Source organism: Oncorhynchus clarkii, unplaced genomic scaffold (assembly GCF_045791955.1).
Source record: "Oncorhynchus clarkii lewisi isolate Uvic-CL-2024 unplaced genomic scaffold, UVic_Ocla_1.0 unplaced_contig_4275_pilon_pilon, whole genome shotgun sequence".
NCBI lineage: Eukaryota > Metazoa > Chordata > Actinopteri > Salmoniformes > Salmonidae > Oncorhynchus > Oncorhynchus clarkii.
In genome coordinates, this window is record NW_027260913.1 from 64,338 (window position 1) to 82,500 (window position 18,163).

Here is an 18,163-nt window from a genome sequence, read left to right on the forward strand (position 1 = left end):
TGAGGAGGATGGTCACTCACTCTTGAGCCGTCTTTGCCAGAAGCACCCTCAGGTCCCTTCTCTCCGTTGTCACCCTGTGGGACACAAACACAATGACATTATAATTGCATTACTAACTGCATATAATTCAATATGCAATCACATCAATTGTTGCCAAACATACATCTGTTACTATTGTCTCCAGCAGATCCTGTTGTTAAGTGCATGTCCCTTTCACAGCTTATTATTATGATGAATCATATTGCATTACATTTCATTGCATTGGCTACATTACATTAACATGACTGTTCCTCTGCTGCTCTCGAGCAGGCACTACTTACTCTGTCTCCCTTAGGTCCGGGGATGCCTGAGGCCCCTCTCTCTCCGGGCATACCCTGCAGACCGGGGGGTCCCTGGGCACCCGATGCGCCACCTGGTCCGATCGCTCCCTGGAAAACAGAACAGATTGGACACAAACACTGTCAACAGCTGCAGGGACACCATAGGAAAGGTAACGGAATGCAGAAGGGTATGTTGTTGTTTACTCGTCTCATTATATGCCCAACGATATTTGTCCCTCAGGCATGAACCAAATTTTTGGAATTGAATTGAATAGATGGAGTATAACAGAACAGTATTCTCCCTACAATGAGGAAATAGACCTGTTCACAGGGACATGATTCACCGTGAGGAAATAGACCTGTTCACAGGGACATGATTCATCATGAGGAAATAGACCTGTTCACAGGGACATGATTCATCATGAGGAAATAGACCTGTTCACAGGGACATGATTCACCATGAGGAAATAGACCTGTTCACAGGGACATGATTCACCATGAGGAAATAGACCTGTTCACAGGGACATGATTCATCATGAGGAAATAGACCTGTTCACAGGGACATGATTCATCATGAGGAAATAGACCTGTTCACAGGGACATGAGTCATCATGAGGAAATAGACACAGGGATATGATTCATCATGAGGAAATAGACCTGTTCACAGGGACATGATTCATCATGAGGAAATAGACCTGTTCACAGGGACATGATTCATCATGAGGAAATAGACACAGGGACATGATTCATCATGAGGAAATAGACCTGTTCACAGGGACATGATTCATCATGAGGAAATAGACACAGGGACATGATTCATCATGAGGAAATAGACCTGTTCACAGGGACATGATTCATCATGAGGAAATAGACCTGTTCACAGGGACATGATTCATCATGAGGAAATAGACACAGGGACATGATTCATCATGAGAAAATAGACCTGTTCACAGGGACATGATTCATCATGAGGAAATAGACCTGTTCACAGGGACATGATTCATTGTGAGGAAATAGACACAGGAATATGATTTATCAAAAGAAACAACATCAAATACAAGGAGAATTGTACCCAGTGGGCAAAAATGTTTGAAAGTAATATAATATTGTAATTTCAAAAGACACCTTCAGGGGTATCCACATCTTCATCATTAAACTTTTAAAAAAAAAATGTAATTTCCTTTCTGATATGAGACGGTTTCAGAGTATAATGTATTTGAGAATCATTCTAAGGTTGTTTGGGACGTGATTCAGTTTTCCATTGCAATATGCATGATCAATCAGCACAGCTAAAGTAAAGTACAGGACATGATTTCAAACAGCATTTGATCTGAGGTCTGAGCTGTTTATAGCGTCGACATTGTTGTTGTTGTTGTTCTTCTTCTACTACACTGAGTATACAAAACATTATGAACACCTTCCTAATATTGAGTTAAACCCCTTTACTAGTGTGATTCCAGCTGGTAAACCGCAAATTCTACCAGCCTGGGTGACATTCTACCAGCCTGGGTGGTATTCTACAGGATGGGTGGTATTCTACAGGCTGGGTGATATTCTACAGGCTGGGTGGTATTCTACAGGCTGGGTGGTATTCTACAGCACGGGTGACATTATACCAGCCTGGGTGGTATTCTACAGGCTGGGTGGTATTCTACAGGCTGGGTGGTATTCTACAGGCTGGGTGGTATTCTACAGCACGGGTGGTATTCTACAGCACGGGTGACATTATACCAGCCTGGGTGACATTCTACCAGCCTGGGTGACATTCTACTAGCCTGGGTGACATTCTACCAGCCTGGGTGACATTCTACCAGCCTGGGTGACATTCTACTAGCCTGGGTGACATTCTACTAGCCTGGATGACATTCTACCAGCCTGGGTGACATTCTACTAGCCTGGGTGACATTCTACCAGCCTGGGTGACATTCTACCAGCCTGGGTCGTATTCTACAGGCTGGGTGGTATTCTACAGGCTGGGTGATATTCTACAGTCTGGGTGGTATTCTACAGGCTGGGTGGTATTCTACAGCACGGGTGACATTATACCAGCCTGGGTGGTATTCTACAGGCTGGGTGGTATTCTACAGGCTGGGTGGTATTCTACAGGCTGGGTGGTATTCTACAGCACGGGTGGTATTCTACATGCTGGGTGGTATTCTACATGCTGGGTGGTATTCTACAGCACGGGTGGTATTCTACAGCACGGGTGGTATTCTACAGCACGGGTGACATTATACCAGCCTGGGTGACATTCTACCAGCCTGGGTGACATTCTACTAGCCTGGGTGACATTCTACCAGCCTGGGTGACATTCTACCAGCCTGGGTGACATTCTACTAGCCTGGGTGACATTCTACTAACCTGGATGACATTCTGCCAGCCTGGGTGACATTCTACCAGCCTGGGTGACATTCTACCAGCCTGGGTGACATTCTACTAGCCTGGGTTACATTCTACTAGCCTGGATGACATTCTACTAGCCTGGGTGACATTCTACCAGCCTGGGTGACATTCTACTAGCCTGGGTGACATTCTACTAGCCTGGGTGACATTCTACCAGCCTGGGTGACATTCTACCAGCCTGGGTGGTATTCTACCGCACGGGTGACATTATACCAGCCCGGGTGACATTCTACCAGCCTGGGTGACATTCTACCAGCCTGGATGACATTCTACCAGCCTGGATGACATTATACTAGCCTGGGTGACATTCTACCAGCCTGGGTGACATTCTACCAGCCTGGGTGACATTCTACTAGCCTGGGTGACATTCTACTAGCCTGGGTGGTATTCTACAGGCTGGGTGACATTCTACAGGCTGGGTGACATTCTACTAGACTGGGTGACATTCTACAGCCTGGGTGACATTATACCAGCATGGGTGACATTCTACTAGCCTGGGTGACATTCTACCAGCCTGGGTGGGATTCTACAGGCTGGGTGACATTCTACCAGCCTGGGTGACATTCTACAGGCTGGGTGACATTCTACCAGCCTGGGTGACATTCTACTAGCCTGGGTGACATTCTACCAGCCTGGGTGGTATTCTACAGGCTGGGTGACATTCTACTAGCCTGGGTGACATTCTACCAGACTGGGTGACATTCTACTAGCCTGGGTGACATTGTACTAGCCTGGGTGACATTCTACCAGCCTGGGTGACATTCTATCAGCCTGGGTGACATTCTACTAGCCTGGGTGACATTCTACTAGCCTGGGTGGTATTCTACAGGCTGGGTGACATTCTACAGGCTGGGTGACATTCTACTAGCCTGGGTGACATTCTACAGCCTGGGTGACATTCTACCAGCATGGGTGACATTCTACTAGCCTGGGTGACATTCTACCAGCCTGGGTGGTATTCTACAGGCTGGGTGACATTCTACCAGCCTGGGTGACATTTTACAGGCTGGGTGACATTCTACCAGCCTGGGTGACATTCTACTAGCCTGGGTGACATTCTACCAGCCTGGGTGGTATTCTACAGGCTGGGTGACATTCTACTAGCCTGGGTGACATTCTACCAGCCTGGGTGACATTCTACTAGCCTGGGTGACATTGTACTAGCCTGGGTGACATTCTACTAGCCCGGGTGACATTCTACCAGCCTGGGTGGTATTCTACCAGCATGGGTGACATTCTACCAGCCTGGGTGACATTCTACCAGCCTGGATGACATTCTACCAGTCTGGGTGGTATTCTACTACCCTGGGTGACATTCTACCAGACTGGGTGACATTCTACCAGCTGGGTGACATTCTACCAGCCTGGGTGACATTCTACCAGTCTGTGTGGTATTCTACTAGCCTGGGTGACATTCTACCAGTCTGGGTGACATTCTACCAGTCTGGGTGGTATTCTACTAGCCTGGGTGACATTCTACCACTCTGGGTGACAGTTTACTAGCCTGGGTGACATTCTACCAGCCAAGGGTCCAACATCTGGAATATTAGGTATGTGAGAAGGTCTCCACAGTGTGTTTCTCTCACCTTGGGTCCGTCAGTTCCAGGAGTTCCAGGCAGACCACGAGGTCCCTGCAGCCCCTGAGGCCCAGCACCTCCTCTCTCTCCTGGGAAACCACGCTCACCCTACAGGGTGACAGACAGAGACAGGGATGGATGGTTCATAGTATTGCTCAGCATTACTCTATATGAGTTCCTCCCATTCTCCATAATGGGAGTTAGCTATATGAACATTGTAGGTGTGGGAGATGAGAGGTAGAGGAGATTAAACTCACTCTGGGTCCAGTGGCACCAGCAGCTCCACCCTCTCCTGGAACACCCATGTCACCGGGCTTGCCCCCCTCACCAGGTGGGCCGGGAGGTCCGGGCAGACCCTGTATACAGGAAGCAAATCAATGAATCAATCAGTGAATCAATCAATCAACTAACCAAGTGGCTATTGTTATCTCTTGCGAAGTGTAGTTGAGTGTCAATGTGATTGGACACATGTAGTCTATATATCAATGTGATTGGACACATGTAGTCTATATGTCAATGTGATTGGACACATGTAGTCTATATGTCAATGTGATTGGACACATGTAGTCTATATGTCAATGTGATTGGACACATGTAGTCTATATGTCAATGTGATTGGACACATAGTCTATATGTCAATGTGATTGGACACATGTAGTCTATATGTCAATGTGATTGAACACATGTAGTCTATATGTCAATGTGATTGGACACATAGTCTATATGTCAATGTGATTGGACACATGTAGTCTATATGTCAATGTGATTGGACACATGTAGTCTATATGTCAATGTGATTGGACACATGTAGTCTATATGTCAATGTGATTGGACACATGTAGTCTATGTGATACTGTATATGATGGGAGCATGTGAACGCAGAGTGACAGACAGACAGACAGACAGACAGACAGACAGACAGACAGACAGACAGACAGACAGACAGACAGACAGTGAACGCAGAGTGACAGACAGACAGACAGACAGACAGGTACACAGTGAACGCAGAGTGACAGACAGACAGACAGAGACAGACAGACAGACACTAACCTGGAAGCCAGAAGGTCCAGGCTGTCCTTGCTCTCCTCTTTCTCCAGCAGGGCCCTGTGGTAAATAAGGGTTAACACTGAGCATTATAGCTGTGGCTGGGTTGCCGTGAAAAACTCATTAAGAATTGTGCCTTTAAACTCAATTGACACATCTAACCAAGTCATTGTGAACAAGTTGGTCTTATCTTGTCGATTCATTCTTACAATAATCATACAATCTTACATCCACAACGAAACATAAATCAGAAAGGTTAGCGAGCTGTGAATTGACAACGACACTTGTTGAACACTGAGAATTATATCCAGCCTGGGCTATGGGAAGGCTTGAGTTATCAGGTCGTTTTAGAGTGTGATTGGACAGGTAAAGACACTCACAGCAGGGCCAGGTGGTCCAGCAGCTCCAGTCTCACCATCCTTTCCAGGAAGACCCTATAGGGAGACAGAGAGGGATGTGAGAGAAGGAGAGAAAGCGAGAGAGAGATATCACCAGTGTGGAGGCCATACATGGGGCCATGGGAGCCAGTTGACTGATAGATGTAAACATAACTATCACTACTGGTTGGGGATAAACTGAGTACGTGGAATGGTTTCCTAACAATAGCAGTGTTTTCTACATATTTTACATTATATATAATATCATCAAAAATAGGGTTAGCAGGCTATTTATGATTTGCAGCAGTATTTGGTTGAATCGGAATTCATTCCTGAAAGCATTTAATATTTCTAATCCTTTCTAAGAGGGTATAAGGTATGTTTACTCTGCCACATTTCTACCCATAATGCAGTCTGTGTCTGTCTGGGTGATCAACAGAGAAATGACTTACCCTCAGACCTGGGGCACCAAGAAGCCCCTTTTCTCCTCCCTTCCCAGGCTCACCCTAGTCACAGGAAAACACATCCACCAGTCAGTCACAAAGGATATCCAGCTGTATCCAGAGTAGACAAACACTGTCCATGGCAACTAGTGTCCAAGCTCTGAGTAGAGCCCTAATCAGGAGATATATCATCTCCATATTTTAAAATACATCAATCAATCAATCAACCAATCAAACACCCAATAAATAAATAAATCACTCAATCAACCAATCAAACACCCAATAAATCACTCAATCAATTAATCAAACACCCAATAAATAAATAAATCACTCAATCAATTAATCAAACACCCAATAAATAAATAAATCACTCAATCAACCAATCAAACACCCAATAAATCAATCAATCAATCAATTAATCAAACACCCAATAAATAAATAAATCAATCAATCAACCAATCAAATACCCAATGAATAAATCAATCAATCAATTAATCAAACACCAAATAAATAAATAAATAAATCACTCAATCAACCAATCAAACATCCAATAAATCAATCAATCAATTAATCAAACACCAAATAAATAAATAAATAAATCACTCAATCAACCAATCAAACATCCAATAAATCAATCAATCAATTAATCAAACACCAAATAAATAAATAAATAAATCACTCAATCAACCAATCAAACATCCAATAAATCAATCAATCAATTAATCAAACACCAAATAAATAAATATATAAATCACTCAATCAACCAATCAAACATCCAATAAATCAATCAATCAATTAATCAAACACCAAATAAATAAATAAATAAATAAATAAATAAATCACTCAATCAACCAATCAAACATCCAATAAATCCATCAATCAATCAAACACCTAATCAATCAATCAACCAATCAAACATCCAATAAATCAATCAATAAATCAATCAATCAATCAACCAATCAAACACCCAATAAATCAATCAATCAATCTAACAGTGACACTCACGTTGGCTCCCTTGGGTCCGGGGAATCCCATCACGCCAGGCTGACCGCGGGCTCCCATAGGGCCAGGGGGCCCGGGGCGACCATCCTCACCAGCAGCACCCTAAATGTGAACCCAGGAGGGTCAGTCTATCAATTCATCTTGCAATCACATTTATTTGTGAAGCCCATCTTTCATCAGCAGATGAGACATCCTAATAACGTAAAGTCATGTCTGACTGGGAAGTCTGGATGGATATTTGATAGAGTTGCACATGAATTCAATGTGGAAGTAAATCGTCAAGTCATGCACCTGAGGGATTTTCTACACTGTCAGAGTCAATGATGTATATAAACCCAGTCAGTCATCTAGTGTCTATATAAATCATTGGTCAGAGTCCTGTGAAAATAATGACTCATCTAGTGTCTATATAAATCATTGGTCAGAGTCCTGTGAAAATAATGACTCATCTAGTGTCTATATAAATCATTGGTCAGAGTCCTGTGAACGTACGGATTCATCTAGTGTCTATATAAATCATTGGTCAGAGTCCTGTGAACGTACGGATTCATCTAGTGTCTATATAAATCATTGGTCAGAGTCCTGTGAACGTACGGATTCATCTAGTGTCTATATAAATCATTGGTCAGAGTCCTGTGAAAATAATGACTCATCTAGTGTCTATATAAATCATTGGTCAGAGTCCTGTGAAAATAATGACTCATCTAGTGTCTATATAAATCATTGGTCAGAGTCCTGTGAAAATAATGACTCATCTAGTGTCTATATAAATCATTGGTCAGAGTCCTGTGAAAATAATGACTCATCTAGTGTCTATATAAATCATTGGTCAGAGTCCTGTGAAAATAATGACTCATCTAGTGATCAAGTTCATGTTTAAAATAAACATTTAAAATAAACATATTTTTTTACAGTCATTGATCAAAACAAACAACAAGCACAGTGTACTTACACCAGGTCCAACTTTGCCTTGAGGACCAGTATCTCCAGGACGACCAGTAAGACCCTACAGGACAAGCAGAGAGACACATTTGGATCAAACTTCCTAAAAGCCCTGAGAAATTCAACTCGGACTCATCAAAACTCTAAAGTGTACTGTATGTGAGTCAAATCTCCAGTGATCATGTCTTGGTAGAGCAGCCATTGCACCTATATGAGCCTATATGTTTAATGATGTTGGAGATTTGAGACCAAACTACAGTAACATAGATATTCACAAAAGACCTGGGGTAGCATAGGTACAACGTGATGATGTCAAAAACTACAGAGATAATGTATTGAGTTATTCAGTCATAGTTGGGAGAACTATTCTATCTTACCAGAGCATTGATACATACTGCTGTTGCAGACGGCAGAACGATATTGAAGTGGAACTTACTCTTGCGCCAGGAAGACCGGGCTCGCCAGGGCGACCAGGGTCACCGCCGGCTCCCTTAGGGCCGGACACGCCGCCGACTCCACGCTCGCCAGGGGCTCCCTGGATTAAGAGGACAAATGTGCTACTCAATGGAGAATCTCAATCAATCAATCAATCAATTAAGACCAACGCCAGTTGTTCCCTGTATTAGGAGGTCAAATAATACAGTTGCTCAGTGGAGATCAATCAATCAATCAATCGATGAATCACTAAATTAACCAAATCAAGACACATCTACCTCCACAGACACTTTAAATGAGGCTACAGTGGACCCTGCATTAGGAGTACAAATGAACTGAAGACGCACTGAGGGAAGTGTCTGACACTGTGACACACTGAAATGTAAGCCTGTGTGTTTGTCCCTTAATAAACCTCAACAGACCATTACAGATGTTCCTTTATTTTTTTTCTTCTGGGATATAGTCATCTTGTGAAGTGTCATGGAGGTTTAGATAATTTTTAAGAAGGACAATGAGTCAGTCACTCCGGGGCGAATCCTCGCTTCCATTTAAGTCGAATTGACATTAATTTGACTTGAGTGGAAGTTAGAATTCACCTCTATGTGGATAACATCCTCTCCGTCTAGTCACTTCACACCGAGGCTACGCTAGGCAACCGGGCCTCTGAGGACCTGGAAATGACATGTCAAAATGACGGGAGTCAATTGTCTTGACATGATGAACTGAGAAAATATCCCTTCTGACTCATTCACCATATTTAATGAATAGGAATAAAAAAAAAAAGTGAACAATAGATTCATTTATAATGAAATGAAATGCTTCCAGTCTGAGACATTGGGTCTAAAGTTGGTGGTGTGGATGAGGTTTGGTGCTGCCCTCTGGTGGTTAATAGTGGAATTACAGTTGACTCCACTGACACCAACAGAAGCTACGTCTTTTCTTTGTGACTCATCATTTTCTGTCATTCACAGCTGTGACTAAATATTGTCGCAGAATATTTAGTCAGATTGGGGTTGCAATCGCCTAAGGATTCCAATATATCAGCGATTTGAGTCAGCGAGGAAGAATCGTCACTACTATTCAAGCACGGGATGTTTAACTGTGGATTAAATGCTCAGCTAACTGCGTGTATAACCCTGCAGTGCTGTGGATAAGTCTATCTGCCGTGATCGCCATGGTTTCAGATTTACAGCCATGTCACTGCTGACTCATGTAGTATAGAATTCATCTCCCTAGTCCTGCCAGTTTTAGAGTAGCCTATTCAGTTGAGGGTGAACGTATCCTGTACCACAGCAGTTAGTTTCCCATCCCCTTAATAACCATAATCCCATCCTCTGGGACCACGTTGTCATGGTGACGCTTACCTTGGGACCAGCCAGACCATCCTGACCTGGGAAACCACGGTTACCGGGGGCGCCCTAAACAAAAAACAACAACAACAACAGGGTTCAGGGTGAGGTCAGGAAGAAAATAAGAAAAAAAAACGATTCAACATTTAACGCTGGGAGTGAGACCATCGTGTGTGATGAATATAAAATGGAACGGACAGCCCGTTCTGTGGCCGCACACAGGTCTAGTAGCTGCTCATGTCATTTCCTCAGTTTTACGGCATACAAAACACATAGCGCCTCGACAAGTGGTTAGGGAATGATAGGTGGCCGTGTGTATTCTGACGGGGAGATAACATGGGTGATAACATGGGTGATAACGTGGGTGATCATGTGGGTGATCATGTGGGTGATAACATGGGTGATCACATGGGCGGTAACATGGGTGATAACATGGGTGATAACATGGGTGAGCACATGGGTGATCACATGGGTGATAACGTGGGTGGTCACATGGGTGATCACACGGGTGATCACACGGGTGATCACATGGGTGGTACTCACTCTCTCTCCGGGAGGTCCAAGAGGTCCAGCAGCGCCGGGCTCTCCTCTGGGTCCCCTCTTCCCCTCCTCTCCTGCAGGGCCAAGTGCTCCTTGTGGACCGGCTGGTCCCTAAACAAAAACAACTGGATGTCAGTAATCAGTTTCAATTGTTCTGCCTGCGGCTGTGGAACCCTGACCTGTTCACCGGACGTGCTACCTGTCCCAGACCAGCTGTTTTCAACTCTCTAGAGACAGCAGGAGAGGTAGAGATACTCTGAATGATTGGCTATGAAAAGCCAACTGACATTTACTCCTGAGGTGTCGACTTGCTGCACCCTCGACAACAACTGTGATTTATATTATTTGACCCTGCTGGTCATCTATGAATATTTGAACATCTTGGCCATGTTCTGTTATAATCTCCACCCGGCACAGCCAGAAGAGGACTGGCCACCCCACATAGCCTGGTTCCTCTCTAGGTTTCTTCCTAGGTTCGTGCCTTTCTAGGGAGTTTTTCCTAGCCACCGTGCTTCTACACTTGCATTGCTTGCTGTTTGGGGTTTTAGGCTGGGTCTCTGTATAGAACTTGTAAGATGTAAGAAGGGCTATATAAATACATTTGATTTGATTTAATATCCATCATCTCTAAAAAAAATCAATCAATTCAATTGAAAGATTGTACTGCAAGATGACTTGAGGTTGAGGGCACTATAGCCAAGATACTAAGAAGGGAGAGAAACTGTTCAAGATGCTAACATGCTGATGTCAGGTGAAGCTGGGTGGGAAGACTCAACAAAAAGAGGAAGTGGAAGTCTTATCATTAAGTAAGATCTCTGCAGCTTGGTAAATACTTTGGGGGGGTCAGAGTTTTCTCATGATAAATAAGCCATCTTGATTTTCTTTTAGAAACTATCATAAAATGTTTTTCTGTTGCTTGCCTGCGCCATTAGTTATCCTAATGCTGGATTGTTGAGCGGTAATAAATAAATAGGACTCCCTTGTGACCAGTTACAAACTCTGTTACCGTCTGGAAGAAATCTGGGATGCTCTCCATACTGTGTGTGTGTTTCATGGGGTGTTATAAACTCTTGGACCTTGTCCAGTATGTTGAGGGATTACTTAGCTATCAGAGAGGAAAGATGAAAGAATGATGGAGACATACAACAGAGACAGAGACAGAGAGAGAGAGAGAGAGAGAGAGAGAGAGAGAGAGAGAGACAGACAGAGAGAGAGAGAGAGAGACAGAGACAGAGACAGAGACAGAGAGAGAGAGAGAGAGAGAGAGAGACAGAGACAGAGACAGAGACAGAGACAGAGACAGAGAGAGAGAGAGAGAGAGAGAGAGAGAGAGAGAGAGAGAGAGAGAGAGAGAGAGAGAGAGAGAGAGAGAGAGAGAGAGAGAGAGAGAGAGAGAGAGAGAGAGAGAGAGACAGAGACAGAGACAGAGACAGAGACAGAGACAGAGACAGAGAGAGAGAGAGAGAGAGAGAGAGAGAGAGAGAGAGAGAGAGAGAGAGAGAGAGAGAGAGAGAGAGAGAGAGAGAGAGAGAGAGAGAGAGAGAGAGAGAGAGAGAGAGAGAGAGAGAGAGAGAGAGAGAGACAGAGACAGACAGAGACAGAGACAGAGTTCGGACAAAAGCACAGTGGTAAGAGCAGCAGCTTCAAAAATAATAACACTCACAAGCTCTCCCTTGGGTCCAGCCTCACCCTTGAAACCTGGGATACCGGGGTCACCCTAAAGAAGAAGACAAAAAACACATGGGTCATTGTTACAGACCAATGAAGTTGTATATTACTAGCCTTGAAATGCAAACTGAATCACATAACAGTATTTTACTCTACTACATCGTACCATCCCTGACATTCATTACATATTATAACAAGTTTGGAGAAACAGATTTGAGGAGAGACAGTTTAGACGTACAGATGTTCCCTTTGGTCCGAGAGGTCCAGTGGCCCCCTGGGGTCCTGGAGGGCCACGGGGCCCGGGGAAGCCAGGCGCGCCAGCGATACCAGGAGCACCCTGTAGTAGAGAGATGTCAATCACGTATCAATCAATCAATCATCACGCTGAAAGGATCCCTGTGTGATATTGGAAGGGAACACTAAACCGAGTAACAGGATGATATCGAGATCTGAAAATAAGTTGTGATGTGTTCACTGCTTCTAGATCAACGAGGGGAAAAAATATACAACTTTATTTATCTAGGCTTTTTGATGTATGGCTCAAATCAAATCACATTTTATTGGTCACATACACATGGTTAGCAGATGTTATTGGTCACATACACATGGTTAGCAGATGTTATTGGTCACATACACATGGTTAGCAGATGTTATTGGTCACATGGTTAGCAGATGTTATTGGTCACGTACACATGGTTAGCAGATGTTATTGGTCACATACACATGGTTAGCAGATGTTAATGCGAGTGTAGCGAAATGCTTGTGCATTCTATTCTTGTGCTTCTAGTTCCGACATTGCAGCAATATCTAACATGTAATCTAACAATTCCCCAACAACGACCTAATACACACACATCTAAAGGGATGGAATAAGAAGTATAAATATATACATATAAATATATGTCTTCAGTGTAACATGAGTTAGTGGGTGGAACAGGTGGCAGAGGTGCTGAAGCTACAGACATGCCTGGACCTTGATCTCACTCCTACATTCCAGCGCCAAGAATCAGCTGCAGTCTGCTTGACTAGTATGTAGGTGACAGATGTCTGTGTGTGTGTGTGTGTGTGTGTGCGTGTGCGTGTGCGTGTGTGTGTGTGCGTGCATGCGTGTGTGTGTGTGTGTGTGTGTGTGTGTGTGTGTGTTTCTGGTCTAAGCCATAACTAACTGAACGTGCCGTAACACACCTGACTGATCCTGATCTAAATGATTCTTCTTGTTCTAGGGGGAAGTTAGGACCTGATCTAAATGATTCTTCTTGTTCTAGAGGGAAGTTAGGACCTGATCTAAATGATTATTCTTGTTCTAGAGGGAAGTTAGGACCTGATCTAAATGATTCTTCTTGTTCTAGGGGGAAGTTAGGACCTGATCTAAATGATTCTTCTTGTTCTAGGGGGAAGTTAGGACCTGATCTAAATGATTATTTTTGTTCTAGGGGGAAGTTAGGACCTGATCTAAATGATTCTTCTTGTTCTAGGGGGAAGTTAGGACCTGATCTAAATGATTATTCTTGTTCTAGGGGGAAGTTAGGACCTGATCTAAATGATTATTCTTGTTCTAGGGGGAAGTTAGGACCTGATCTAAATGATTCTTCTTGTTCTAGAGGGAAGTTAGGACCTGATCTAAATGATTCTTCTTGTTCTAGGGGGAAGTTAGGACCTGATCTAAATGATTCTTCTTGTTCTAGGGGGAAGTTAGGACCTGATCTAAATGATTCTTCTTGTTCTAGGGGGAAGTTAGGACCTGATCTAAATGATTCTTCTTGTTCTAGGGGGAAGTTAGGACCTGATCTAAATGATTCTTCTTGTTCTAGGGGGAAGTTAGGACCTGATCTAAATGATTATTCTTGTTCTAGGGGGAAGTTAGGACCTGATCTAAATGATTCTTCTTGTTCTAGGGGGAAGTTAGGAACTGATCTAAATGATTCTTCTTGTTCTAGGGGGAAGTTAGGACCTGATCTAAATGATTATTCTTGTTCTAGGGGGAAGTTAGGACCTGATCTAAATGATTATTCTTGTTCTAGGGGGAAGTTAGGACCTGATCTAAATTATTCTTCTTGTTCTAGGGGGAAGTTAGGACCTGATCTAAATTATTCTTCTTGTTCTAGGGGGAAGTTAGGACCAAGAGCGTTCCCTAACCACGTCACCTGACCAGGTAAATGGAAACAGAGACAGGGTAGAGAGGGAGGGAGACAGAGACAGAGGCGAGATGGAGGGAGACAGAGACAGGGGAGAGAGGGAGGGAAACAGAGACAGGGGAGAGAGGGAGGGAGGGAGACAGAGACAGGGGAGAGAGGGAGGGAAACAGAGACAGGGGAGAGAGGGAGGGAAACAGAGACAGAGGAGAGAGGGAGGGAGGGAGACAGAGACAGGGGAGAGAGGGAGGCATGGAGACAGAGACAGGGGAGAGAGGGAGGGATGGAGACAGAGACAGGGGAGAGAGGGAGGGAGGGAGACAGAGACAGGGGAGAGAGGGAGGGAGGGAGACAGAGACAGGGGAGATAGGGAGGCAGGGAGACAGAGACAGGGGAGAGAGGGAGACAGAGACAGGGGAGAGAGGGAGGGAGGGAGACAGAGACAGGGGAGAGAGGGAGGGAGACAGGGACATGGGAGAGAGGGAGGGAGACAGGAGAAGAGGAGAGAGGGAGACAGAGACAGGGGAGAGAGGGAGGGAGGGAGACAGACGAGATAGGGAGGCAGGGAGACAGAGACAGGGGAGAGAGGGAGACAGAGACAGGGGAGAGAGGGAGGGAGGGAGACAGAGACAGGGGAGAGAGGGAGGGAGACAGGTACATAGGAGAGAGGGAGGGAGACAGGAGAAGAGGAGAGAGGGAGGGAGGGAGACATAGACAGAGGAGAGAGGGAGAGAGGGAGACAGAGACAGGGGAGAGAGGGAGGGAGACAGAGACATGGAAGAGAGGGAGGGAGACAGGAGAAGAGGAGAGAGGGAGGGAGGGAGACAGAGACAGAGGAGAGAGGGAGGTAGACAGAGACAGGGGAGAGAGGGAGGGAGGGAGACAGAGACAGGGGAGAGAGGGAGGGAGACAGAGACATGGGAGAGAGGGAGAGACGGAGACAGGAGAAGAGGAGAGAGAGAGGGGGGAGGGAGACAAAGACCGAGGAGAGAGGGAGAGAGGGAGACAGGAGAAGAGGAGAGAGGGAGGGAGGAAGACAGGAGAAGAGTAGAGAGGGGGGAGACAGAGACAGAGGAGAGAGGGAGGGAGGGAGAGAGACAGAGGAGAGAGGGAGAGAGGGAGACAGAGACAGAGGAGAGAGGGAGAGAGGGAGACAGAGACAGGGGAGAGAGGGAGGCAGACAGAGACAGAGGAGAAAGGGAGAGAGGGAGACAGAGACAGAGGACAGAGGGAGTGAGGGAGACAGAGACAGAGGACAGAGGGAGAGAGGGAGACAGAGACAGAGGACAGAGGGAGAGAGGGAGAGAGGGAGACAGAGACAGAGGAGAGGTTGTCTGGTATACTCACAGCTGATCCTTTAGATCCTCCAATACCATCAGTACCAGGGTTACCCTGTGGGGAAGGACAGAGTAAGAACATCTTTTCACATGGCCATATCTTATAGAATAATACGTAAGGTCATAGTTCAATCAGGAAAAGCCCTAGTCATGTGACTTGGAACACTAACACACAGGTTTATGGGGACACTCATGGGGACTGTTTAGGGACAGTATTTGGGGACACTGTTTTACAGGGACACTGTTTTACGGGGCCACTTTTTTTGCGGGGCCACTTTTTATGGGGACATTTTTTATGAGGACACTTTTTATGGGGACACTTTTTATGGGGACACTTTTTATGGGGACACTCACAGAAGCGCCGGCGGGTCCGGGAGATCCGGGGGTTCCTGACTCTCCACGGGGTCCCTGGGCGCCCTCAGGTCCACGAGCACCGGTGGGGCCAGCTTCTCCCTGGAGAGAGACAATCAATCAATAATACAACACTTCAATCAATCAATCAATCAATCAAATGAACAACCAATCGATTATGAATCAATAAATTATTCAATAATCCAATAAATCATTAAATCAATCAATCACACAAACAACCAATCGATCAATGAATCTATGAATGAATCAATAATCCAATCAGTCAGTCAGTCATTAGCATCATTGCAGTAAAGAGTCTCGTTTGAGCAAATTGACGATTCTGTTTGATTGGTTATGGATTTGCACGATGTCAAATAAACTAAGTTTATTCAAGTTTTCCAATCTGGTCAAAACTTAAGTCAGAAGTGTTTAATCTTAATTGAAAAACCAAGTAGATCATTTCCATATAAGGACTGTATAAAGTCTCGGTATGAAGAGTAAAAGTGTTACAGCAACATTGGCTGCATTTGAATAAAAATAAGTAACCCTACTTTTGTCAAAATGAAATGAACTTTAGCTTTCATATAAAAGTTATTTTATGAGGGGAAAGTGCAGTAGCCACGTTTCTAATGGTTTACAGACTGGTCTGACAAAACAGAACGAGGACATTTATCCTGACTAAATATTGTCAGACAAGGCTTCGACCAATCATAGCGCAGCGTAGTGAGGTCACAGCCTTTGGGAAACTGGGTGAATGAATGAATGAAATTCCTAACTGTTGTTACCATGGTGTTTAGACTTAGTAGGATGACATAATATAATGTGTGCAAGCGGTGGTGGAGAGATTGGTATTTTTGGCACGGGATGTCGTCCATAATGTTTGTTTTCGTTTTTTTAGGGAGGGGTTCAGCTTTATTATTGCAGATAGATGGTGGTTCAATCAATGTAACTGTCTGCATCACTATCAATCCACCATATATTATAGATATTTCATATGCATACATATATATATATATATACATTTAAAATATATATATATATTTCCCCTAACCCTGCCACCCCTCCCCTAACCCTACCACCCCTCCCCTAACCCTGCCACCCCTCCCCTAACGGGGGTAAAGTAATGGACAACAACACTTAGGCTTCTACTTCCTGTTTATACATTCTATATACATTTTACAGACACGGTATATTTTAGTCCTTCAGCTCCCCTCAACCCCTCCCCTAACCCTACCGCCCCTCCCCTAACCCTGCCACCCCTCCCCTAACCCTGCCACCCCTCCCCTAACCCCGCCACCCCTCCCCTAACCATGCCACCCCTCCCCTAACCCTACCACCCCTCCCCTAACCCTGCCACCCCTCCCCTAACCCTGCCACCCCTCCCCTAACCCTACCACCCCTCCCCTAACCCTGCCACCGATCCCCTAACCCTACCGCCCCTCCCCTAACCCTGCCACCCCTCCCCTAACCCTGCCACCCCTCCCCTAACCCCGCCACCCCTCCCCTAACCCCGCCACCCCTCCCCTAACCCCGCCACCCCTCCCCTAACCCTGCTACCCCTCCCCTAACCCTACCACCCCTCCCCTAACCCTGCCACCGATCCCCTAACCCTGCCACCCCTCCCCTAACCCTGCTACCCCTCCCCTAACCCTGCCACCCCTCCCCTAACCCTGCTACCCCTCCCCTAACCCTACCACCCCTCCCCTAACCCTGCCACCGATCCCCTAACCCTGCCACCCCTCCCCTAACCCTGCTACCCCTCCCCTAACCCTACCACCCCTCCCCTAACCCTGCCACCCCTCCCCTAACCCTGCCACCCCTCCCCTAACCCTACCACCCCTCCCCTAACCCTGCCACCGATCCCCTAACCCTGCCACCCCTCCCCTAACCCTGCCACCCCTCCTCCAACCCCTCCCCTCTGTCTCTGAAGACCTTCACGTTTGATTTCTATTTGACATATATTTTTTAACTGTGCTGTTTAACAAAATTGTTGAACCTTTTTACATTTTAAGGACAAAGTATATTTTACATGAGTTTTTCTTGTTGTTATTAGTCCCACCCTTCAGTAGTCCATGATGTTACTGTCCCTGCCTGATAGTCTAGGTCAGGGGGAGCCATGGGCACACACACACACACGCACGCACGCACGCACGCACACACGCACACACGCACACACACACACACACTACATGTCAAATGCTTTCAAAATGTATGTAAATTGTGAAGTCTTTTGTCTCTAACGT

At 45.4% G+C, this 18,163-nt stretch overlaps 1 protein-coding gene across 2 annotated transcripts in view; it reads right to left on the reverse strand.

The window, feature by feature from the left end:
* The window catches only part of LOC139402212 (collagen alpha-1(II) chain-like), a 94,723-nt gene that overhangs the window by 25,106 nt on the left and 51,454 nt on the right, over positions 1–18,163 (reverse strand). For both annotated transcript variants that reach the window (XM_071146320.1, XM_071146321.1), the window contains 16 exons: positions 15,924–16,022; positions 15,580–15,624; positions 12,339–12,437; positions 12,096–12,149; positions 10,436–10,543; positions 9,908–9,961; positions 8,545–8,643; positions 8,119–8,172; positions 7,170–7,268; positions 6,174–6,227; positions 5,725–5,778; positions 5,351–5,404; positions 4,558–4,656; positions 4,310–4,408; positions 321–428; positions 21–74 (listed from right to left, as the gene is read on the reverse strand). In XM_071146320.1, the coding sequence (XP_071002421.1) occupies positions 21–74; positions 321–428; positions 4,310–4,408; positions 4,558–4,656; positions 5,351–5,404; positions 5,725–5,778; positions 6,174–6,227; positions 7,170–7,268; positions 8,119–8,172; positions 8,545–8,643; positions 9,908–9,961; positions 10,436–10,543; positions 12,096–12,149; positions 12,339–12,437; positions 15,580–15,624; positions 15,924–16,022 (1,233 nt within the window). The remainder of the gene's footprint in view (positions 1–20; positions 75–320; positions 429–4,309; positions 4,409–4,557; positions 4,657–5,350; positions 5,405–5,724; positions 5,779–6,173; positions 6,228–7,169; positions 7,269–8,118; positions 8,173–8,544; positions 8,644–9,907; positions 9,962–10,435; positions 10,544–12,095; positions 12,150–12,338; positions 12,438–15,579; positions 15,625–15,923; positions 16,023–18,163) is intronic.